Consider the following 25,938-nt stretch of genomic DNA (forward strand, 5'->3'; position numbering starts at 1 on the left):
TGCTTAATTTAATAATTTTAGAAATGATTTAAAGGCAAATACATCTTTGAAAATATTGAGAATAAAATGTATTAATATAAAGATTTTGGTTCTGCTGTTTCAGGGTTGGTCTAAGGATTTTGAGCACTAGTTGAAAAGATGTTTAAAAGGAAGATGTACTCTTTACTGTGCCTTAGGTAAACTAAGAAGTGTGTCTGCATTAGAAAAAAGAAAATGGTTAATTGTGGCTTAATTAACTGTTAAATTCCCAGTACTTCCCATAGGAATACAATGAAGTTTTCATTGTATTACACTTCACTATTCCTTTCTCACTTCCCCCCTGGGTTCCCAAATACTGTTTTCCCCATTGCAACATTTAAAATAGCAATGTTCCTGAGGAAGACATGAGAGAATTTTAGGAAAGACTTCAGTAGAACTTTTCTAGTGCTACTTCCTTCCAGGTAAGTAAAAATTTAATAACAGAAATGTAATAAGTATTAAAAAAACAAACAAACCAGTTTGTCCCTGAAACTGTCCTTTTGTAGATCAGAAATTGCAAGAGTCTAAGCAATAATATCCCAGCTAAAAAAAAAAAATATTTGAGGGAAAGTAGTTAACCTGCTTAAAATACAGTTACATAAGTTTAATTTTACTTAGAACTTAATTAGCTTTTTTGGAAACACCTTCATGTAGCTTTTATCTGTGACTTCTTTATTATTTTGATCTTAATTAGGATCACTGTTGTTGAGTGCCTAAGATTAATGCTTACTAAAATTATCTCTATGTCCTTAATAATTTAAAACTAAAAAAGGTACTTGAGTGTGCCTGTGACAATTTAAAAATATTAAGTTGTGTGACTGATTTATTTGGGAGGTGAGAAAGAGAAAAAATGATGTGTATGTGTTTGTATGCTATTTGAGACATAATTAGTGATTGTTGATTTGTGTGTTTTCAGAAGTCCTACTGGCTGTTTTTGTGTTGATGATTATGTCAGCAATATATTACTGGCAGAAGCTAACATTTAGTACTTAAGATACTAAATAGTGAAAAATTTCATTCACTAGTAATTAACTTAAGCATAGTCTTGTTTCAGCTCAGCATTTTTGTGTCTTTTCCTTGATAACTTGATCTTTCCTGATTTTTGCTCATATTTGATAATGAAGCATTTTTATTTGTTTAGCTTTCTAAAAGCACATTAGTGACTATTTCTTAAAGATGGGTTATTTTCTAGAGAATTCCAGTGATAGTAGCCAAAAGCATATAGATTGAGTGACATATGTTATATTGAGTTAGGTTATGATGAAAACCAGTAAGTTTTTTTTTTTTTAAATGAACTTTGTAAAATAGAATTAAGAGAAAGGAATAATCCTTCTTGAATGTCTTTGTAAAAGCACTCTTTTGATAGTTTATATGTGGAAATGGGTCTACTTTCCTTTAATATTTTTTATGAAAATCGTTGTTAAACTTGTAACAAGAAGAAGAAAAAGGTATTCCAACATATGTTCAGGGTTGAAAAGGGAAAATTAATAAGATTTTATTAGACAATTTGACAGAAGTAAATTTCAGTGGGTCAGAGTTAGAAGTATTATTTATTCATCATGTAAGTTGTTATTCTTTGAGAAGTGTGAATAATGTAGGGGACCTTGTTAAAAACACCATACCCCTACTGTTGGCATAAATTATACGTTAGTGAATCTCATTTGTTTGAGGCTCACATTTCTATAAATCAAAACAGATTTGTACAGAAAATTTTAAAAAATTGAAAACCAAAAAGATTAAAACTGCATCAATTTATATAAATCAGAAACATTTAATTTTCTGCATTAAAATTAGTGTTCACAATCAGAAATTGTCTTAATTGCTGTGGTACAGATTGAGTTTGATATTTGTGTATTGTGTCTTATGTGACTAAATTTCCTCTTCAAGTTAGTGTGAAAATTTAATTCACATGTATTTCACCCTTCATTTGGCTGTATGCTTTTGTTCATACATTCAGATTGCCTCTTTTCTTAGATCAAGATAATAAGGAACCTAGATCAGTAACTTGGCATCAGAAAACAGTGGACTTTGACCTCACTTGGTAGTATGCACTTACAGGCTTCTCATTCTGAACATTTAGTTATAGGCCTATTAGTAGTATTTTTAGTTGGGGATGGTAAACATTTTGAAGTATTTGGCCTAGCAATACTTTAATTTCCGTTTTCTCCACTGTATAATATAGTGGTTAAGGGTATTTGCTTTGGAATCAGATTGACCTGGGTCCAAACATTAGGTCTTTTACTTACGTAATGGTTATTTAGACTTTGGGCAGATGACTTAATCTGAGTGAATTTTCTGTGAGATGAGGATGATCGCAAATTTTTTTTTTTTTTAGATTTTATTTATTTGTCAGAGAGCGAGCACAAGCAGGGGGAGTGGTAGGCAGAGCAGGCAGAGGGCGAAGCAGACCCCTCGCTGAGCAAGGAGCCTGATTGGAACTGGATCCCAGGACCCCGGGATCATGACCCGAGCCAAAGGCAGACACTTAACTGAGCCACCCGGGTGTCCCGAGGATGATCACAATTTTAATGAGAAAAGCATTGTTAATATTAAATTGTATAAAATATTTAACTATGAAATCAATTTGTTGTATAAAATCCTTGATCCCATTACAGGTGTGTAATGAATGTTAGTTATGTTCAAATCTAGTAAGCAGTGCATGTTCTAGTAGATTTATTAAAAAGCAAAAGGAATTTCTAAGTGAGAGATCAAAGAATAAAGTAATAAGGGACTGAATCCGAAAATATATTCAAGATACCTACATGGAGAGTAGTGGAAGACAGGATGAAAAATTGAGATGTCCTCTCTTAACTATACATGTTACCAAATTACTTTGTGCTACAGATGGCACTATTTTAATGATAACTTTTTCTCCAAAGAATTGAGCTAGTCCTCCTCCCACCATTGACTTTGTATTTAAGGAAAAGGACTATTATATTCATAAATCTTGGGAGAGCATAAATAACAAGATAATAAAGGGATATTTAAAGTCAGTTTCTGTTAGATTACAGTTTGTAAGGATAGTGGAAAATGATGGTATGAAAATCTTAAACCAATATTTGCCTTCAGGTGTTTGGTTTTTTTTTAAGATTTTATTTATTTGAGAAAGAGGGGAGGGGAGAGAGAGAGACTGAGCCAGGGGAGGGACAGAGGGAGAAGCAGACTCCCCCCACTCAGCAGGGAGTCTGCTGTGGGACTTGATCCCAGGACTCCAGGATCATGACCTGAACCAAAGGCAGATGCTTAACCAACTGAGCCACCCAGGCACTCTGCCTCCAGATGTTTTAAACTTATATTTAAAAGAATACCTGCTTATATGAGCTTGAGATAATAAGGTCATGTAATTTACAGAAGGAAGCATTTTCTAGTTCTTTTTTATTTAAGTGTTAAAGTCTTTCGCCAGTACGTAAATTTTCTCTTTTAAATAATAAGCAGTTTGGGTTTTTTCATATAGTTTACTAGTTGACAAAGTAAATGGAGAAAGTAGAGAAGGAGACGTTGGATACTGTTTGAATCCAACAGCTTCAGTACTTTGAAGATTTAGGTCAGGAGAATTTGTAGAGAGAATCTGAACAGATGAATACGTTTGTAAGTACAGTTGACCTTTGGACAATGCAGGAGTTGGGGGCCTTAATGCCCCCTCCCCCCTCAGTCGAAAATCCATGTATAACTTTTGCCCCCCCCCCCCAAAAAAAAAACTTCTTTCTAATAGTTATTGTTGTTTGGAAGCCTTACTGTTAGCACAGGTGATTAACACATTTTATATATTACATGTATTATATATTCTTAAAGTAAGCTAGAGAAAAGAAAACATTAAGAAAACCGTAAGGAATAGAAAATTGTACTTTTATTTATCGGGGAAAAAACCTGCATATAGGTGGACTGGTACAGTTCAAACCTTGTTATTCAAGGGTCAACCGTAATATAAAGTGAATATAAATGACTCAAATTAAGTTTGGCAACTAGTGCTGCCATCACGCTTTACATTTATGTAATGATTGCTGTTAAGAACACGTTCTCATTTTTATTTTTATTTAGTTTGAGAGAGAGGGAGCGTGCAAGTGGGGAGAGGGAGACAATCTAAGCAGACTCCTGAGCTCAGAGCCTGACGAGGGGCTCTATCCCAGGACCCTGGGATCATGACCTGAACTGAAATCAAGAGTTGGATGCTTAACTGACTGAGCCACCCAGGCACCCCCACTTTCTTATTTTTAAGTGGTCAGGCTCAGTTTATTCAGGATAGTTGCACAGGACTTAAGTTAGTCTGTATTATGTTTATTTCTGTCACAATTTTTCTCATTTTCCATAATGTTAAATCAACCTAAAATTTGATACAATATTGAAATATAATTGGAAGTGTATTGGGGATAGTATTTGACTTTTTTGGACATTTTTTTTAGTATTTTTTAAAAAACTTTTCACAGTAACTCTGTGACAGGAACTATTGATTTTCATTTTATAGATGAGAGAGTTCATAAGATTAGAGCAAGATTCTATAAATTTGGTACACAGTACATGTCTTAACCTGTACTCTAATATTTGAATATGAATGCCTGATGAGTGCATTAGCACCATGTCTGCTGCTTTTCTCTCTCAAACCCTATCATCTTCCTTTAGGTACCTTTATCATCTTTTACTTTGCTGCTTAGTCTTCTATGATTGATTTATTATGCTTCACCTTTCTTCTTCTTTTTTTTAAGTACACTTCACACCTAACGTGGGGCTTGAACTCACGACTCTGAGATCAAGAGTTGCATGCTCTACTGACTGAGCCAGTTAGGCATCCCTTCACGTTCTTTTTTAATAGAGTGTTTTATCTTTGTACTAAAGGCCTTTTTGAGGAAGAAGCCAGAATATTTCTTGCTCTGGATGTCTAAGAATCCAAATTTAGGAAAGTGAATTTTGTAGTCAGGTACTATGTTGAGGCTTAAAGATAATATACCTGTTTTGCTTATGTATTCTCTTTCTCTTTGACCTTTTAATTTTGATTGTTCATGCACAAAATATTTTACTTTTTTTTTTTTCCTCGAACCTTCAGCCTTCCATGTGGGATCATTTTCCTTCTGCCTGCGGTACATTGTTTAGGATTTCCTTTAGTAGGGATCTTTTATTAGTGGTTGATCTTTGAACAAAAGTTTCACTTCTGCCCTCTGCCATGTATGTTTTTTTTCAAGTCCTGTTTATAATCCAAGATTTTGTAAGGCTGATTAGTCCCATCCTCAGCTGTTAGGTTCCTTTGTGGATACGCTAAAGTTTTTTTCTTTATTTTTTTCTCTAGAAGTGTGAGGTTGACATCACCTCTTGCAGATGACCCTTTTCCTGTTGTATTTGTTTTCTTCCCTCATTATAGTAATTTTAACATAAGGACCTACTAAAAGGTAAAGAAGATAAATGTGTGCTTAATGGGCCATATTGAACTGGAAGTGCTTCTCAGTCATGTTTGAATTTCTTTAATTGTGGTGTACTGATAGAAATGTCCTCTGCTTCAACACTTGAATTTCTCTGAGACCTTGAAACTTAATACCGTATGCATTTCCCAGCACCATTCATTCCCGATTCCTGAGTTTCATTTAGAGTTTGAATACCAGGCTGTTAAGAATTTCTCTTAAATTTGAATTTTAAGAATCGCTAATTTCTCTCTTTTTTTTTTTTTACAATTTTATTCACACTGTCGTCATCTGTTTACCAGAAGTAATAATTGCAAAACTTAAATTGTTTAGTGCTATTTCTAGCATTCTGCATTCACCTGTGTTTGAGATCTTTATTCTTAATTTTTGTTTTGTTGACTTAATTTTCTACGTTCTTTAGAAAAGCTGTATATTGCTTATTTAATTTCTGTGTTGTGTGCCTGAAGATTTCTTTCTTAGCCTTTATTTCTTAGGTCTTTTAAGGCCTCCAAGAAGTTGGAATGTTTGCCTTAGTAGGTGAGCCATATGTTTAACCTGTGCAAAGATTTGCTATTTGCTCTAGGTCCTTGTTCTTTTGTACTTCACCATTAAAATAAATGAAGCATCGTACCAGCTGTATATTTTGAGGAGTTTGAAGCCTCAGATAAACTTTGAGAGTACCTTCATGTCCCTCCAAATCCTTGTGTAGTTTAGTTTTTGAGATGATTTAGTAGAAAGTTTGGTTTAGTTTGTTTGAGGTTGGGCATCCTCACAAACATGTAGGCAACTTGTTATGCTAATTTTGATTTAGATTTTCTAAGCTTTCTCCCTTAAGTTAATTCTTTTACTCTAAGCTCTCCAACTATGAAAGTGATACTTTGAGAATTTTTCTAAGGGAGGAAACACTTCACAATAATTGTGAACATGCTCATGTGTAACACCTACACTAACTAAACTCTAGGGGTATACATAAACTAAACTCTGTGGGCAGTTTTCCATGTTTTAACAACTGCAGTTTTCTTGAGAAAAACTCTTTGAGTTAGCAGCTATTCGTAGTACTATCTTCAGAAGGGTTGAACTCGTTGCCCTGTAACTTTTGCATAATGCCTTCATTGTAGTTAGATGGGCAATAAATGTTTGAATGACTTGGTATTGTGAAAATAGAATTCTATTTTCTGTTAGTCATAACTTTAATAGAAATTTAGAAATAGAAGGACTGTAGTTTCTTGTTTATTGGTAATAACTATATAAGTGAGATAAGAATGAGAAGGAATTAGGAAAAATGTCTTTAAAATGGAAAAGGCAAAAATATAATGTACTTTATCTTCCAAGTCTTAGGCACAACTAGGGTGAAATTTGCATTTAAAAAAACTAAAAATGTTAGAGTGTAAATTAATCTTGATTTGGTCATAGTTAATATTCTAGGCCACTGTTGAGCTGAAATCATCTGTATTACTTGACATTGCTCAATTCTTGCTGTATTCTGTTTGATTATGTTGTAGCTTTTATTTCTGAAGCAGGAATATAGCTCATACTTATTTAGCTTAATTATTTTATCCAGGAAGCAGCTATTATTTTTAAATATAATCAAGGTTTGGAATATGCTGTTTTTTGGGTGATTTAATTTTATGCTAAAATTTAAGCTGTGTGTAACTCTTGCTTGTGCTTTATTTATGCAGAATATCCTCCGAATCCTAAATCTAGAGCTCCAAGGATGCTGGTCATTAAGAAAGGTAATACAAAAGACTTACAGCTATCTGGATTCCCAGTGGTAGGAAATCTTCAATCACAACCAGTTAAGAACGGGACTGGTCCAAGTGTTTATAAAGGTTTAGTCCCTAAACCTGCTGCTCCACCTACAAAAGTAAGTTCTAAATTGTTAAAATGCAAGTTTTAAGTTGGTACCAATTTGAGTTACTTAGGAAAAGAATGTTAAAAATTTTACACCAAAGTGAGGGGGTTGTTGGTGGGGTACTGACTGTTAAGTGGGAAGAGTTGACTCATTGTGTGTCATTAATTTTAGTTACTTTTTAAATGGTGCGTTTGTCCATGTATATGTTTTCTTGTTTCACTAGTAGTAAATGGAATCTAAAATTTCGTTTTGCCAGATTAATCTATGATATATATGCTTAATAATATATAGTGCTGTTACCTTGGTGTTCAGTTTTATGTTTTTGGAGCTCCCACTTGTGTTTTTTGATAAAGCAAACCTAACTTCAGGTTGATAAAACTTTGAAAAAAATAACATTGCAGCCAGATGTTTTTATCTGAATGCCAGCCTTTGATTTTATTTGTAGGAAAAGATAGAAGAGAAATATGTAGGAATGATTAAGATGTAATACAAAAATAATTGTTTTATGAGTTGTATGTGTAGTCATTTTTATACTGTAGGGTTCACTTTGTTCTCCGTATAACCTGTTTTTGAAACACATTAATGTTTGTATGTTTTTCTTTAGCCTACACAATGGAAAAGCCAAACTAAAGAAAATAAAGTTGGGACTTCTTTCACTCATGAGTCTACATATGGTGTTGGCAACTTCAATGCTTTTAAATCAACTGCCAAGAATTTTAGTCCATCAACAACTTCAGTGAAAGAGGTATGTCATCTGGAATTATTCCTGAGGAATGCAGCATATTTTAATTATGATAATTTAATTAACAGTGGGCAGAAGGCATAGATTCATTAAATGAATATATTAAAATGAGGTATTTCCGTTCCTTCGGAAGACTTGCTTTGAGATACTTTGATCTTTGCTAATCATTTTTGCCCTTTTTTAAGTAGGAATAATTTAAATATTTTTAAACAAAATTCCCAAGTATCCTAAAATGTAGAGAAAATAATACAGTGAAATGCCCACTTAACAATCAGCCACAAGTACAGATTTTTAAAAGAATTATGACAATTGCAATTTTGACATTTGTGATAGTTATGCTGTAAGATTGAACCTTGACTAAAAATGAGGATTTGTATCATACAATCTTTTGGGAATGATGGACATTTTGTTAGTGTTAACACTCAAGGGGCCAGAGAGGAGAGGAGGAAGAGAAAGATCAATATTGTTATTTTATGGACTTTGAATGCCTGGTAGCTTAAGTATCTCTCTGTCATTGGACCAAGTTTCTGAAGTTTCTAAGACCAGGGAGTTCCCTGATTAGTTCAGGGTCAAAAGGCATTTGTTTCTATGTTGCTACACTTGAAATTGCCCTGTGTACTGTACTGGAACATCATAGCCCCTCACTTAGTGGTATGTATGTATGTATGTATGTATGTAGGTATGTATTTATTTATTTATTTAAAGATTTTATTTATTTGAAAGAGAATGAGAGAGAGAGAGAGCACATGAGTGGGGGAAAGGTCAAAGGGAGAAGCAGACTCCCCGCTGAGCAGGGAGCCCGATGCGGGACTTGATCCCAGGACTCCAGGATCATGACCTGAGCTGAAGGCAGTCGCTTAACCAACTGAGCCACTCAGGCACCCTACTGGTTTTTAATAAACCAGTAAACTTAGAAATTCAGAACTGGGATGAGAGGACCAGCATTCTCAGCTGGTAATAGTGGGTTAGATTCCTTATCGTCTGTAGACATTATTGCCAACAGTTAGGCATTATGGTAATTTTCCTTGGCTAAAAATCCTGTGACACAGAGTTTTAACATTCTATTTTCTATTGTATTCCACTGTCAAAACAAAACACCAAAAACAAAGGGACTCTAGTACATGTCCCTCCCCATCTCCCTCCTGCTCTGCCACAAACATTTTCCTTGGTGAAATCCTACCTGATAAACTCTGTGTATCTGTTTGTAAATAATTATAAAATAGATTTTATTGGAGTTGTTTAAATTAGAGCCTTAGAATTCTGTCCTGTATGTATTATAGGCATATTTAAATAGGTTTACGATGTTTTATAAAATTATATTTAAGCTTTCAATTTAGAACAATAGTTGTTAGTAGTGTCAGACCTTAATTGTTTTATGGGATAAGAAAAAATTTTACTCATTCAGTGGGATAAATAAAACAGGGATAGAGGAAAGTAAGACTTGAAAATCAATTTTGTATTGTGAGTAGGGTGAAATAGGAAGTTGTGGTAATTAACTTTATATTGATACTGTCTACATATTTATTAATATTTCTGAATTTTTTTCTTAGTGTAACCGCTCAAATTCCTCTTCACCTGTTGACAAACTTAATCAGCAGCCTCGTCTAACCAAACTGACACGTATGCGCACTGATAAGAAGAGTGAATTTTTGAAAGCATTGAAAAGGGACAGAGTAGAAGAAGAACATGAAGATGAAAGTCATGCTGGCTCAGAGAAGGTAACTCTTGGTTTGACATTAACATATCATTGAAATATTTGGGAGATACCCTTTAAGACCTTTGAATAAACTTTAATCAAGATAGTCATCTCTGTTTAAAAAAAAAAAAAAAAGTCATCTCCCTGAAAGCAAGGCTAGTTTACTATTTGTATAAAGAATGACTTCTTTCGGAAGTAGATTTTTATCATTCTTTTGTTCTATGCAAAATGATGTTTTCTTCTCTGTTGTTCCCTCTTGCCTACTTTAATCCTTTTGATGGCGTTTGTTGAATAAATGTGAAGACATAGAGTCGGAAAGCCGTGGGTATCCTTCACAGCTTAATTTTATATCTTCTGAGGAGGTCTCCTAAACTTAATGGTTATAATACTTATTATATGGAAATCTAACCAGAATCTCTTAAGGTTTTCAACAGCTATATTCTCTAACTCATTCTTTTTTTTTTTTTAACTCCCTAAAAATCAGGATGAGGATTCATTTAATTTGCATAACAGCAATAGTACTCACCAAGAAAGGGATATAAACCGAAACTTTGATGAAAATGAAATTCCACAGGAGAATGGCAATGCCTCAGTAATTTCCCAGCAGATCATTCGGTCTTCAACCTTCCCACAAACTGATGTTCTTTCCAGTTCACTTGAGGCAGAACACAGGTTAGTACTCATTTTTACTTTTTTCTCTGCATGTTTTACATCCAGGGTTTTAATATTAGTATAGAAATCTTGTGATTTATTTAACAGTTTTATTGAGCTGTTTACCACAAATTTCGCCTATTTTAAGTGTACAGTTAATGATTTTTGGTATATTCAGAGCTGTGCAACTGTCTTCACATTCTGATTTTACATTTCTATCTCCCCTAAAAGAAACCTTGTGGTCATTTGCATTTATTTCTATTTTTTCCTCTGTGTCTTAGGTAACTACTAATCTGTTTTCTTTACAGATTTGCCTTTGCTGGATATTTTCTTCACATAGAATCATATATTGGTGTTTTATGTCTGGCTTCTTTCACTTAGCATAATGCTTTCAAGATTCATTTTGTAGCGTGTGTCACTACCTTGTGTATCTTTATTAATAGTACACTGTATAGCTTTTATCACATTTTGTTCATTAGTTTTGATGGGCATTGAGTTGTTTGTACTTGATGAGTATTCTGGATAATGCTACTGTAGGAGCATTCATGTCTAACTTTTTGTATGGACATGTTTCTTGTTCTTTTGGTGGGTGGATATCAGGAGTGGAATTGCTAGGACATAAGCTTAACAGTTTGAGACTGCCAAACTGTTTTCCAAAATGACTACCATTTTACATTCTCATCAACAATATATGAAGGTTCCAGTTCTGCATATTTTCACCAACACTTTTTACCATCTGTCTTTGATTTAGCCATTCTGATGGATATGAAGTATCTTTTCGTGGTTTTTAATAATGCATTTCACTTTAAAAATCAGTGTTGACCGTCTTGAGTATCTTTTCAAGTACTCGTTAGCCATTTGTATGTCTTCTGTGAAGAAATACCTGTTGAAATTCATTGCCCATTATTAAATTGTATTATTTGTCTTATTGAATTGTGTAAGAGTTCTGTATATATTTTTTTAATATAAGTCCATAATATATAATTTGCAGATATTTTTTCCCATTCTGACTTGTTTTTTCATTTTTTCAGTGGTGCCCTTTGAAATATAAAAACATTACATTTGGTGAAGTCATTTTATCATATTTTTTCCCCTTTATTCCTTTTTGCATGTTTCGTTCATGGTGTGAGGTATAAGGGTCCAAATTAATCCTTTTCCATGTGGATATCCAGTTGTCTCAATATGTGATTTATTTTTTATTGCAAACTTTCAAGAGCACTTTGCGCTTCCATTATTACAGTCTTTAAACAGTTTTTAAATAGGGAACTCAAGTTTAAGAATTGAAGAGTATTGAAGTCTAGAGTGAACTTTTATGTTTTCTTCTTCTAGGGTTGTAGAGGTAAGAGCAGGTATTGTAGAAATTTCTTAACCCTTCATGTGGTCTTAAAATAAACCACAGGGTTCAGCATTAGTATATGAAGGACTTAAGGACTTCTGCTTAATTCCTTTTGATTTTTTTGTTGTTTTAATTAAGCAGACTTTTATTAAAGCTTAAATTGTGGTATAGAGATATACTTCAGCTGATCTAACTCAAACACCATGAAGGGAGAAATTATGGCACCAAAACTTACCCTCTCTACCATATATACTAGTATTAATTTTCATTTTTTTTCTATTGAAGACCTTATTTATTTGAGAGGGAGAGAGAGAGCATGAGCTGGAAGAGGGGCATAGGGAGAGAGAGAAGCAGACTCCTCTTTAAGCAGGGAGCACTTTGTGGGGGCTGGATCCCAGGATCCTAAGATCCTGACCTGAGCTGAAGGTGGATGCTTAACCGACTGAGCCACCCAGATGCTCTTACAGTTTTCATTTGTATAGGCTTTGTTCCATACATATTTATACAGTTTTTCAGTGTAACTACTAAAGCAATAAAGTGCTAATATGTACAGTTATATGGTCATATCATTACCCTGTAATTGCTTTGTGTAGATTGAATTTTTTTTCCATTAAAAATTTTTACATCCTGGGGCGCCTGGGTGGCTCAGTTGGTTAAGCGACTGCCTTCGGCTCAGGTCATGATCTTGGAGTCCCGGGATCGAGTCCCACATCGGGCTCCCTGCTGAGCAGGGAGTCTGTTTCTCCCTCTGACTCTCCTCCCTCTCATGCTCTCCTTGTCTCTCATTGTCTCTCTTGCAAATAAATAAAATCTTAAAAAAAAAAAAAATTTTTTTTACATCCTGAGATGCCTGGGTCGTTCAGTCCTATTTAGCGTCCACCTTCGCCTCGGGTCATGATCCCAGGGTTCTGGGATCGAGTCCAATGTCAGGGCTCCTTGCTCAGGGGGGAGCCTGCTTTTCCCTCTGCCTGCTGCTCCCCCCTGTTTGTGTTCTCTCTCTCTGATAAATAAATAAAATCTTAAAAAAAAAAAATGTTTTTTTTTTTTTTTTTAAACATCCTTTAGGACCGGGCTCAGTGTGGAGTGATACTTAACAGCCTAGGTGGTTGACTTGACTTTCTGTTTAGTTTCATGCCATTTCTCTTAGAACTTCATTTAATTTTAGGACAGTGGGGACATAGGCTTATACCTACTGTGGAATAACTTTTAAAAATTTATATTAAAGACCCCTTTATGTCTTTGTCTTTCTGGCCCAATTCATACATTATTCTTTATCTCCATGATGGTTTTTGTTCCCCTTTACCAGACCATGTCTTGCTCTTTTTAGATGTGGCTATAACTATTATATATGAGAATATAGGCATTTGTTTTAATTTTGTAATCCTCCTGTACCAACTTGGACTTCCTTTTACAAATAATTTATTGGGTGGATGATAAATGTGAATGCCCATTTGATGAGAGTTAATTTAACTAGATTAATTTTAAGCTAACTTAACTAGGTAGTATCTTTAAATTTACTTGTTTGGGCAAAACTGTATTTTGTTACTATGCATTTAGTATGAATGGATCAGTAACCACACTTTTTATTCCCACCCAAAGGGTAGGATTCCCTTTACCTCATGATACAGTTTATGACTTGTGACTCTGATCGTAGGCCAAGTAGTGGTTGCAATGTCATACATGCAGAAACTCCTTTTTGAAAAGACAGGTGTAAGTAGACATTTCAGTGTTTTTTCCCATTCTAGTAGAAACATTGTATACCTCCTTTGAAGCCACTGTTCTGTAGTATGGATATAATTCATGAAACTATTTACCTACTGATCAGGGATCCTTCTCTGTGTTTCTTTTTTACAAGTAGTGCTCGTGTGAGGCATCTGGATACCTCAGTTCAGCGTCTGACTCTTGATTTTGGCTCAGGTCATGATCTCAGGTTCGTGAGATCAAGCCTCTTGTCGCATTCTGTGGTCAGCATGGAGTTTGCTAGAGATTCATTTTCTCCCTCTGCCCCTCCCCCTGCTTGCACTCTTTTTCTCTCAGAAGAAATAAATAAAATCTTTAAAAAAAAAGTGCGCATGTGAATATCCTTTATTATATCCTTAAACATTTGTGTGTGTATAAAACAGACTACTGGGAATGAAGTTGATTGGTCAAATGGCACACATAATTAATCAGATTCTGCCATGTTAGTACCCAAAGATGTTTTTCCAGTTCCCATTCTCACCAGTAGTCATTTAAATATTTCTAGTCAGGCAGTTGATAGAAAAGAATAAGTCTTGTGCAGAGAAAGTGTACAAACCATATGTTCTAATGATAGTAAAAGATGAATTCTAAAAATCTTTTTTAGGGAAATACAGCATAGGCAATAAAAGAATGAAAATAATTACTTGTAGAAACTGTTAAGGCTGTAGTAAAAGTTGAAACTTTACTAAATAGTCAAGTCAAAACTTGAGTACTTTTTTGTTTTTGTATTTGCCTTCAGTATTTTGTGGCAAAAGAAGGTTGAGCCACAGTTACTTAGAAAATACTCTTATAACCCCAATACCTATAATGAATGATTTAATGTTATTATTTCTTCATCTGCAGACATAGTGTAGAAAGCATTTTGGTGGTTTCTTCTTTGGTTCATGAAGATGCAGAGAAGAGAGACTTGACAAGTTCCATACCTTGACAGAGTTTGGTCCTCTGCTGACCAGTAACAGAAAATTGAGAGAATAGGATTTAGGAACTAAGCCAAATAGAGCAAGAAGAGGAGATCCAAAATTGGAATAAACTCTAGGATGGTTGGTGGGGAACCCATGCTGCATAAAGAGATTATCAGTGATGACTACCTGAATGAATATTTCATTATATGTCTTTGTTTTGTTCTGTTTTAAAGACTTTATGTTATTTTGTGGAAATGTTGCACATGCTAAAAAGGATCCCAAATCAATAAAAAGAGGAAGTAAATGTGTTACTACTTGGGAACCATTTTAATTTAAATTTCTTAGCTTGAGTTTTCTTTGTGCTTTGTATAGTGTATGTTTCTAAGTGTTCTACAGATACATATTATTACTTTTTTTTTGAGGTAACAAAGTTAATGCCTTCTTTTAGATTTTAGGTTTTATTTCTCTGAAAATGGAGTGATATTTCTTTTCCCTGGCTTCAGATTTCCTGTAAACTTTGTGATTCTTAAGTTATGTGCGTATTAAGTACTTGCATAGGTTGAATTTAACAAATCAGGTGCCAGTGATACAGTTCTTAAGGATGACAATTCTTAGTGTAAACTAAAACTTAAAATGAAAAATAATGAAACATATAAAATATTAAAAACACATATATTCTTAGTTTTGTTGTCAAGTTTCAGTATATCATCAGGATAGTGAGGGTAGCCTGAACATTAAGCAGGTGTGGGGGAGGCGGGGAGTGTAGTTGTTGAAAGCATCAAATGAGTGCCAGAGAAATTCAAGGGAGTTTGGGATAGATCTCATGGCTTGAGTACCAATCAGAAGGAGTAATTCAGAGCTAAATTAAATCTTTAAAGGTGAGACATTAATAGGACAAGAAGGGGGTGTGAAAGGGATATTTAGGGTTGAATACATAACCTAGTTTGTTTTAGGGGCAGTGAGTGAGGTGTCTTGAGGGAGTGTGTAGTCCTTAATGGAATTAGAGATGACATTGAAGAGGCAGGGCCTTCAAGATCTATTCAAGCTTCTTCATTTGAAGAAATAGTTCGGGGAAGTGAAGGAATTTGCCTTTGGCTTATATACCTGTGTGTGATAGAGTAGGAAATCCTCTGCTTCTAAACTTATGCTTTTTCTAATGTAAGAAATTTGAATTTGTGGTAATGGTGTTAAAGTTAAGGAGTTTGTTCTTTAGGAAGTGGGAAGCAATTGGAAACACTTAGCAGAGGGTATCATGAAAGTGTTAGGTGTATGGGTGATTTGGTAATAGTTTGAGAGAATGAGGAGAAACGCTAATGAAAAAACAAAGGTACAGATCACTGTCACAGTGTATTACTAACTGTGGGGCAAAGTATTTGTTTTGAAAGCTATTCCAGAAAGTTAACCGTTACACCTACTGGAAGGAAAGGGAAAGGTATGAGATTGGACATTTAGGAATGCTTGTCTTCTATACAATTTGAAATAATTTGTTTCATTTGCATTATTGTTTGGTTAACATTCAGTTTTTAATTGTGAAACAAATGATCTAGCAAAAATAGATTGTTTTACCAGTCTAGATCTCTAGACTATGAACTAGGTGGCATTGGGAATGAAAATGCCATTCCATAGGAAGCTGTCTAGGTTAAAAGAGTGAAGACGGTGTGTTGGAAAAGAAGTGTTAAATGATTAAAAGGAATGAGAGAAATAGTAATTGACAACGATTGTGACATTTTGATCTAGAGGGTTTGGTGCAGTATAAACTAACTTGGAAGGAGAAAACCAGAATTCTCTTTGCTTCTTTGCCATCAAGTAGGCAGGTTATTTTACTTACATCATCTTGATTCTTTACATGTAAAATATGGGTGTTGTGTTAAATTTTATTCAGATTCTCTGAGCACTGATATTCTGTAAGATTATTTGAAAAGGTACAAGATCTTTGTGGCAGGCTCAAGTTGAAAGATGAGTAGGTATAAATAAAGTAACATACTTAAGAGAGATAATTATTGGGGCGCCTGGGTGGCTCAGATGGTTAAGCGTCTGCCTTCGGCTCAGGTCATGATCCCAGGGTCCTGGGATCGAGTCCCACATCGGGCTCCCGGCTCAGCGGGGAGCCTTCTTCTCCCTCTGACCCTCTCCCCTCTCATGATGTTTCTCTCTCGCTTGCTCTCTAAAAAATAAATAAAAAAAACTTAAAAAAAAAAAAAAAAGAGAGAGAGATAATTATTAAAAAAACCAGTACAGACCAATACAATATATGTGGCTGTATAAGAAACAAACTTTGAAATAGTTGAGTCAAATGTATATCATCTATGACTATGATTTTCATATTTGCCTGACTGGAGAGAAATCATTGGTTCCCTGAAAATGGAGTGCATGTGATTTTTTTTTTAATTTTTTTTTTTAAAGCTCTCTTTGCCTAGGGTGGAAGGAAAACAGAATAACCATATTTATTTTACTTACTTAGATCCTAGTTAAGAGCTTTTAAAAAAGTGGTCTTTCTGTTACTGTAGAACAACAATGCTCCTTTCACATTGAAATATGTGTTGAGGTTGATGACTGGCATACACCTTAGAGGTGATATCAACAGGTAAATACACTATAAAATGCAAGGTAGAGGATAAGATAGCTCAGCCTTTTCAAAGTAAAAAACCTAATGAGTAGCTAAGAATATGATAGATTGTGATGATATTAAAACCAGGAGGACTATTGCTTTTACTTTTAGTTTAAGTTTTTAACAATTTTTTTTTCTAGTTTCTGAGCTAGAGACCCTTATGCAAATTTCCAGCCTGGAGAACCTCTGACAACAAAGTTAAAGCAATTGCACAGTTCATTCTTAATCTTACCTAACTACCTTTTCATTTTCAGAATGGAAGCACAGAGTAAACAAGTTTTTTTTTTTTTTTTTTTTAAGATTTTATTTATTTATTTGACAGAGAGAGAGACAGTGAGAGAGGGAACACAAGCAGGGGAATGGGAGAGGGAGAAGCAGACTTCCTGCCTAGCAGGGAGCACATGCGGGGACCCTGGGACCAGGACCTGAGCTGAAGGCAGACGCTTAACGACTGAGCCACCCAGGCGCCCCAACAAGTTCTTTTGTGTTGAGGACTTTGTATAATGGATCTGGATGGTGTTTTCTTGCACACAGTGTAAATGGTATTATCCTACTTGGGTGAAGCTCTGAATTTACCTATTTCCTTTTACCTACCTTCTTTTCAGATTGTTAAAGGAGATGGGCTGGCAAGAAGACAGTGAGAATGATGAAACATGTGCTCCCTTAACTGAGGATGAAATGAGAGAATTCCAAGTTATTAGTGAACAGGTGAGAAGACCTGAATCATACAGGTTCACCTTAAATTGCCTTTCCTTAATCAGAACAACATATTACACTAAGGATTTTTTAAGGGAAGGGAGGTTTTATACCTTTCTCTTGAGGAATTTATTAGACATCACAGTATATGTCAGAATTGCCTTTGTTTTAAACTGGTCTGCAGTGCTTAGGAATTAGTATAAATAATATGTCTATGATTTGTCATGTTCCAGACTTTTTTTTTTTTTTTTTTTAAGATTTTATTTGACAGAGAGACAGCAAGAGAGGGAACACAAGCAGGGGGAGTGGGAGAGGGAGAAGCAAGCTTCCTGCGGAGCAGGGAGCCCGATGCGGGGCTCGATCCCAGGACTCTGGGATCATGACCTGAGCCGAAGGCAGATGCTTAACCACTGAGCCACCCAGGCGCCCCGACTTTTTTTTTTTTTTTTTTATAGTACGGGGATAAGAAGTAAAAAGCATCAGTAGCTTCCCATATAGTTTCACCTTTTATCCTTTTCCTTGCATAAAAATATTTCAAGTTCTGAAACATCTTGTTTTTTGTCTCCATAGTTTCTTTTTTGAAAGAGTATTAGGAAATGTTTGTAGAATTGGAATTGATGGATCATATGGTTATCTGTGTTAAACTTTTTGAGGAACCACCATACCATTTTTCCACAGTAGCTGTACCATCTTAATTCTCACCAGTGGTGCTCAAGAATTAATTTTTCGATAGTAGCTATCCTAATGGTTGCCAAGTGGGTATCTCACTGTGGTTTTAATTTGCACCTAGTATTGGTTAGTGATGTTGAGCATGGCCATTTGTGTATCCTCTTTGGAGAAACGTTTATTCAAGTACTTTGCCCATTTTTAATCAGTTGTTGTACTTCTTTATGTATTGTGGATTTTAACTCCTATATGATTTACAAATACTTGCTCACATTCCATAGATAGCCTTTTTACTCTTTTGATTATATTCTTTGATACATGAAAGTTTTAAATTTTTGATGAGGTCCTGTTTACCTATTTTTTTAGTTAGGTTCCCCTACTGTTACTGTCATACTCCAGAAATGTTGCCAAACTGAATGTCATGAAGCTTTTCCCCTGTGTTTTCTTTTCAGTGTTCCATAGTTTTGGTTCTTATGTTTAAGTCTTTGATCCATTTGAGTTAGGTTTTTTGTTTTTTGTTGTTGTTGTTTTTTAAGATTTTATTTATTTATTTGAGAGAGAGAATGAGAGACAGCATGAGAGGGGGTAGGGTCAGAGGGAGAAGCAGGCTCCCCGCTGAGCAGGGAGCCCGATGCGGGACTCGATCCCGGGACTCCAGGATCATGACTTGAGCCGAAGGCAGTCGTTTAACTAACTGAGCCACCCAGGCGCCCCCATTTGAGTTAGTTTTTGTTTGTATTGTAAGGACCTGCCTTCATTCTTTTGGATATATCTGTCAAAACTTTGTCAAAAATCATTTGAGTATGCAATTGCTCCTTGAAGAACACAGATCTCAACTGCATGAGTCTACTTAGATGCAGATTTTTTACAGTACTGTGCCTGTATTTTCTCTTAGGATTGTAGTACTGTACCTGTATTTTCTCATCATTCTCTTTAACATTTTCATTTTTTTACCTGCATGGTAAGAATACTGTATATAATATATATAACATACAAAATATATATTAATTGCCTTTCTGTTATCTGTAAGGCTTCCTAGTCAACAGTAGACTGTTAGTAATTAAGTTTTGGGGAAGTCAAAAGTAATGCATGGATTTTCGACTGCACTGGGTGGAGGGGGCGGGTTGGTGCCCCTAACCCTTGTATTGTTCAGGGATCAACTGTATATGCAAGGGTTTATTTCTGGGCTTTCTATTCCACTGGTCTTTTCTGTTTGATTTTTTGCCAGTACCACATTGTCTTGATGACTTCAACTCTGAAATGTTTAGATACCAGGAAGCATGAAACTTCCGACTTAGTTGTTGTTTTTAAAAATTATTTTGGCTATTTGGAATCCTTTGAGATTCCATATGAATTTTAGGATGGGTTTTTCTACTTATGCAGAAAATAACCTTTGGGATTTTGATAGGGATTGCATTTCATCTGTAGATTGCTTTGGATGTAATATTCACATTAATAATAAGGCTTTTAATCCAGGAATATGGACTGTCTTTACATATATTGGTGTTTTTAAAATTTTTTCAGCAGTGACTTAGAGTTGCATTGTAGAAATTTTTGGCCCCTTTTGGTTGTTTATTATTTATTTCTAAGTGTTTATTCTTTTTAATACTATGGTAAATAGAATTTTCTTACTTCCTTTTCGGATTATTGTTACAGAAGCACAACTGACTTGTGTGTGTTGATCTTCAGTGTGCAGCTTTGCTATATTCTCAGTTCTTGTGTGGAATCTTTAGGGTGTTCTACATATAAGGTCATGTCGTCTGTGAACAGATAATTTTACTTCTTTTCCAATTTCATATTTCTTCCTTCCCAATTTAAATTTTTTATTCAGAAGTTCTTAGTGAACCATGTTATTTTTCATAATGGTTGTGAAGCTAATGATGGGTAAGAGTTTTAAGAGATTTTTTTGTCTTTTTTTTTTATACTGTATTTTACATAAAAACGTTGACTTTCAAGTGCAGAGGGGGATGAGTTTTGACAGGTGACAGATGTATAACCATCATCCCCCTTGGCATTCAATTCTTTACTCCCAGCTGCAGTCTCTGGCAGACATTGACTTATGTTCTGTCACCATAATTTGCCTCTGGAATGTTTCAGTAATTGAACCAAGTACTGTATAGTTTTAGATTTGGCTGCTTTTATGCTTTTGAAACTCACCTGTGTTTGGTGAGTAGTAGTCCATTATATGGATTTACCAGTTTGTTAACCTTTGAGCTGATAATTGTATCATTATAAACAGGAGCAAAGGAGGAGCTGGTTTTTTAGGAGGCCTTTAAAAAGAACATGCTAAGTTAGATGTTTGTGGGAACAGTGCAGACATTTATAGAGAAAATAGAAAAAAGATTTGGGTTTTTTCTTTTTTTAAAAGCTTTTCTCCCCCCCCCCCCTTTTTTTTAAAAAAAATCATAGTTCTCCAGCTGATTTCAGACTGTGGAAAGATGAGGCAGCACTAATGATAAGTATGTGAAAAGCAAGGATAGAACTTTGGGGGATGGTAAAGGTGTACCTTTAAGAAAGGGTCAAGGTGTATTTGTAATCATCACAGTGGCTGAGAACACCAGGGGATACATACATGGGCTTTGGTTTTTCTCCGTAAAGGTGGTATGAGGTCATTTGTTCAAAGTGAAGGGGAGGTAGCTTAAATTGTATAATTTAGGTAGAAAGGAAATATGTTATGGAAAATAGAGAATTAAATAGGGCAAAAGGACAATTGAGGGCTAAGACTCTAGACTTGTTATTTCTTGTTTGTCAGAGTCTATAACAAAATTAGCTGTGATGTAAGCGGCTCTTTTCATTTGGATCCTAACCTAATACTCAAGATTTAATGATTAAAAAAAAAAGAAAAAAACCCCTCTAGAATGTGAAACTTCTAGACAGGCCCAAATAATAATATAGAGGTGGATTTGGCCTTATAGAAGGTTGTATTTAGAGATTTTGGTGTAAATTACCAGAGGCTGATTTTTCATGAAAGAAATTTAGAAGACCAGAGTTATTTGAGAGTATAGTGTTGCCATTATTAATGTAACTTAATTTTTTGTCTTTAAATTGTTTCTAATTTGGATTAACCACCCCTTTCCCCACCCCCCCCAATTTGTGATCTTTGGGCCCAGTTCTTACTTATTACCATCTAACCCCTTTAGTTCTGATTTCTCATTTTCAGAAATGGAAGACTATTTTTTTTTTTTTTCAGTATTAGAATCTCTCTGGCTAAGCAAAGGGCTTTATTTGATTTTGTTATTTTGTGCACCTTATTTGAATACTTACCTACTGGAATAATTTGTATTCTACTTATTCTGCAAAGTGTGAATAAAGCAGTTTCTGGGGTGTGTTAATAAAGTCCAGTTTGGTCAGAATAATAAAAATAACAGCTAAAGCTTAATGGCTGCTGATTTTATTCTGGTTACATCTGAAGGTATTTAGTACAACTTTCACTTAAGGAAATGAAAATTTGGAAAGGGTTATTTGGTACCTTAACAAGTGATAGGGTTATGTCCACACCTACCCTGTCTGGATTGACAATCTGTGCTCTTTCCACTATGCTAATAATAAACACTAATTTTACTTACTTTTTGGTTTGGTGGATGTTAATTGTGGTTCTCTAAAAGGTAAGGATTTATTCCTTGGAAATACTTCGTTAGAACAGTTGGATCAATTAACTGTATTTAACTAGTTTTCCAGAAATGATACAGAGTAGAATACAATTTTATTAATGTATTCATGGTAACATTGAATTATTACAGTATTCTTAATTTATAAGTAACCCCTGGAGGATAGATTATGTATTTAATATATTTATTTTTGATATTTTAGTTACAGAAGAATGGTCTGAGGAAAAATGGTATTTTGAAAAATGGCCTCATCTGTGACTTCAAGTTTGGACCCTGGAAAAACAGCACTTTCAAACCCACTATTGAGAATGATGACACAGAGACAAGTAGCAGTGACACATCAGATGATGACGATGTGTGAAGGATTTCCTAACAGCTTTAGAAATTTTAGTGTGATACATCTCTCATACAGTTTGGGGTGAATTGTAAAAATGAAGAACTATAATTTATGTAGTAAAATACCCCATTAGAAGATGATTTTTTTGAGGGACTTCACTATGAAGAAAACCAAGAATGTTGTGTTGGGCTGTGTTGAACATTATTTCTTTGTAAATGAATGTTGTAGAAATGAGGACTTTGGTTGATCCAACATTGACTTTCTTCATCACTGCAGCATTTCTCTGACTAGCAATGTGACGATGTAACAAATGAGATTTTCTCATTTAATAATAAAAAAATTGTGTAATGTTTTGCAAAGCTTCTGTCTTAAAATGTCGAACAGGTCTTAAGAAAAAAGGCAGCTTACACTGTTTTGCTTGCAGAGTCCTATCTTTTTCGTACAATGGAAATCTTCAAGTCCACTTTGTGCTCCCCGCCCCCAAAAGGACAATGTAGCATGTTGGCTAAAACTGGAGCAGAGTGCACTAAAACATTAATTTCCTGAACTCAAGTGTTGTACTAGTCACCTTTTAAAACATAAATTGCTCTTTAGCCATTTGTAGTTCGGTAAACGTTACAGGAAAGACTTGACACACTTTCTTCCAAATTTTAAGAGGTGATTTTCAAGAACTTTATTTGGATATGTTGTCAGACCAGGACTTTCAGAGTTGATGGAAGAGTCTTGTGGGAAAACTTATTTTGATAAATTATTACACATGCAGAAAAACTGATCACACTGACTGGATCTGTCCACACATGGAAAATAAACTGGATTTTCAGAATATTGTTGTTCTCTCTAGTGTTCAAGGTTTTGGTTTCTAAACACAATATGCTTTATTTACTTATTAAAACAAAGTTATACTGATTACTTTCTTTACAAAAAAAGTTACGAAAAAATCCTTTTTATTATCAAATGCTTAACAAGTTTATTAAATGAATGTTGTTAAATAGTCACTTTATTTTTCACTTGCATATTTTAGAATCATTACTGTTTCATTGCTGACTGGAAGAGTAATTTGGCTCTGTATATTTGTATTTCGATTTTTCTGGTTTTGTTTATCTGTGTTTGCTTATAGCTTTCCTCATTCCATATGCATCCATGTTTAAATATATGCTGATTGTAAAGGGTGTAATCTCAGAGCAAGAATGTAGGTTTTCCATTAGATTAAGCTAATCATCAGAGTGTTTTCTTGTTTTAAATTGTATTTTCTCAGAAGGCCGCAGTGTTTTTGCTGTTTCTACCTCAAGATCCTGCCCAAACTCCCCAGCTTTCAAGAGAAGCCAGATTTTTTGTTCACACTGAGACTGGTGGTGATGGGGAAATTAAAACAAAAGCACAATTTCATCCCCACAAAACTCAGAGGATGAGTTAGAGTGGTAACAAAGTATTAAATAGGTCTTAAAGTTACCTTTTTAAATAGATTCTTACTATATAATATACCACAATGCAGTCCAGTCACCTAGCGTTAAATGTACTATTACATCTATGCTTTGACAAAGCTTTGTCAGTATCACATAATGAATGTTTGGGGGACTCTTAGATTGCACTGTTTGTTTAACAGATTAATGAAATCTATCAGATGGGAAATGTATTTGCTAACCATAAGCTAGAAGGGACCTGAGAAATGTGGTTTACATTAAAAATCTACCTTAACTGTTTCCACTGAATAGCTTTCAGAAGAGATTTCTTAAAAATTTTCTGGCATCTTCTGCTTTATATTCAGATAATTTTTTTTTTGGGCCTTAATTCTCATCAGCAGTTAAGTAATGTTTATTGTGCATTCATGGCATTGATAATCGAATGTGTTTAGTAAGCATGGTAAGGTACAGTGGTGTTATTCTTATTAAATGATAGCAACAAGTTTGGTTACTGAGTGGGTGGATCCATACAAAGTATTTCAATAGAAATAAAGCTTAGCATAATTTTAACTTGCTCTCTGAAAAATGGGTAGCTGGTAAAGAGTTTGGACCATATTGTTTGAAAGGGAGCTCATAAGTACAGAAACTAGTTAAATTGCACATCTAGTGTGGAATTGTTGAACTCAGAATAGGCCATGAAGGTCTGGAAAAAAAAAAGTACTTTGGGCTGCTTCATACTCAGTTTCTCGGCAGCAGATTATTTTTTACAATTGACTTTATTAAAGTATAAATTGACGTAAACTACACACTTAAAGTATATAATTTGATAAGCTTTGACTTGTGAAACCATCACTGCAATCAAGGTAGTGAACAATACCTGTCACCCCCAGAAGTTCTTTGGTGTCCCCTCCTTTGTAATTCTTCTCTTATTACTACCTCCCTTCTCTCAGCACTTCCCCCCCCTTTTGGTATGAAATGTAATTAATGAGCAAAAATCTTATGGTAATGGGTTTAAAATAGTATTTCAAAAATTGTATCTTATTTGCTTTATATTAAGGATTAGAATTATTTATATTTCCATAAATCTATTTCTATTAAAGTTGAAATAAATGTAGAAGTGTTAACCTAAAAATAATCAGATTGAATCAATCAGATTTATATTAACTATTAAAAATTAGTGTCTTGAAGGGCCTGGTTCCTATAAACAAATACTTTAAATTCCTTTTGCTAGTGTTTATTATGTACTGTTAGAATATGGTTATATGAACATACTTTAAACTTAGGAATATTTCATAAATGACTTGTTTTTGACTCAAAAAAACTCAACTTGACATCACATTCTACTTGGATACTCCATAATCTCCTACTCATAACTTTATAAAAGAAGTTTTATTAAGTGCTTTTATTTGAATCTAAGTACCTGGATTTAGAAAAGGCACACCCTTTTGAAGTTTTTCAAGTTACACGATAAACTTAGGGATACATTGCTAGGGCTTTTAAGTAATAGGATATCACTAATTGAGAGCTGGATATTATGACTGTCTTTTGACCAGTTACATTTCTGGAGGTTATAATGACCACCTGGCCATGGTGGGGGCGGGGCAGAAATAGAAAAATCCCCGAGCCTGCCAAAGTACTGCAGAGAAGCTTCGGTTATTCTATTTTGCTACTTAATGTTACTTCCTTGCTAAGGGCTGAATGCTAGAACTTAAAAGGTTTGGTGCTCCAACAAAAGAGATTATATAGAACATGGGCACTTTGGGACACATGGACCTGAAAAGTTTGTAGATAAGAGTTTGGAAATGTGTAATTCAGTAATTACCTACTTTAAAAGGTTTTGTAGTTTTTTCTTGTTAAGAGACAAATTGTGCAGTTAATCACTTGATGATTAATTTATCCTGTTAAGTTCACTCCACCTACCCTTATGTAGTATTTGTTTTGTAGAAACTTAATCTGGCACAATGATTGAAGTTTATAGTATGTTAAATCGCAAGATGTTCTGGAAGAACACTTCTGCTTCATGTTCAGTGCAACAGTGTCCTAACTCTTGGTGTGCTTAAGAACCCATAGAGTAGTGGTTCCCAAACGTGTCTGCACATTGGTGTCACTGGAAAGCTTCAAAAAACACACAAAAAAATGGTGATTTGAGAACTGGCTTTGCTTCTTACGAGCTGTGACCTTAATCCAGATACTTAATGCTTCTAAATGTTCATATCCCAAAGAGTTACTTTGAGGATGAAAATCATTAAGAGCACCTGGTGTAAATCTTGGGCACATAGTAGCAGCTGCTGCATAAATT

The 25,938-nt window shown here is 34.6% G+C and overlaps 1 protein-coding gene across 8 annotated transcripts in view; it reads left to right on the forward strand.

The window, feature by feature from the left end:
* The window catches only part of GPBP1 (GC-rich promoter binding protein 1), a 71,267-nt gene extending 48,676 nt beyond the window's left edge, over positions 1-22,591 (forward strand). For 7 of the 8 annotated variants that reach the window (XM_045895193.3, XM_045895185.3, XM_064596140.1 and 4 more), the window contains 6 exons: positions 7,085-7,269; positions 7,862-8,002; positions 9,550-9,717; positions 10,180-10,367; positions 17,538-17,640; positions 22,105-22,591. In XM_045895193.3, coding sequence (XP_045751149.1) covers positions 7,085-7,269; positions 7,862-8,002; positions 9,550-9,717; positions 10,180-10,367; positions 17,538-17,640; positions 22,105-22,263 — 944 coding nt within the window. In that variant the 3' untranslated portion in view covers positions 22,264-22,591. The remainder of the gene's footprint in view (positions 1-7,084; positions 7,270-7,861; positions 8,003-9,549; positions 9,718-10,179; positions 10,368-17,537; positions 17,641-22,104) is intronic. The other variant, XM_064596143.1, reaches the window with a different exon arrangement.
* Positions 22,592-25,938: the final 3,347 nt, after the last annotated feature.

The sequence above is a fragment of the Mirounga angustirostris genome, unplaced genomic scaffold, assembly GCF_029215605.1.
Source record: "Mirounga angustirostris isolate CCGP_5_RB_7025 unplaced genomic scaffold, mMirAng1.0.hap1 SCAF_7, whole genome shotgun sequence".
Taxonomy (NCBI): domain Eukaryota; kingdom Metazoa; phylum Chordata; class Mammalia; order Carnivora; family Phocidae; genus Mirounga; species Mirounga angustirostris.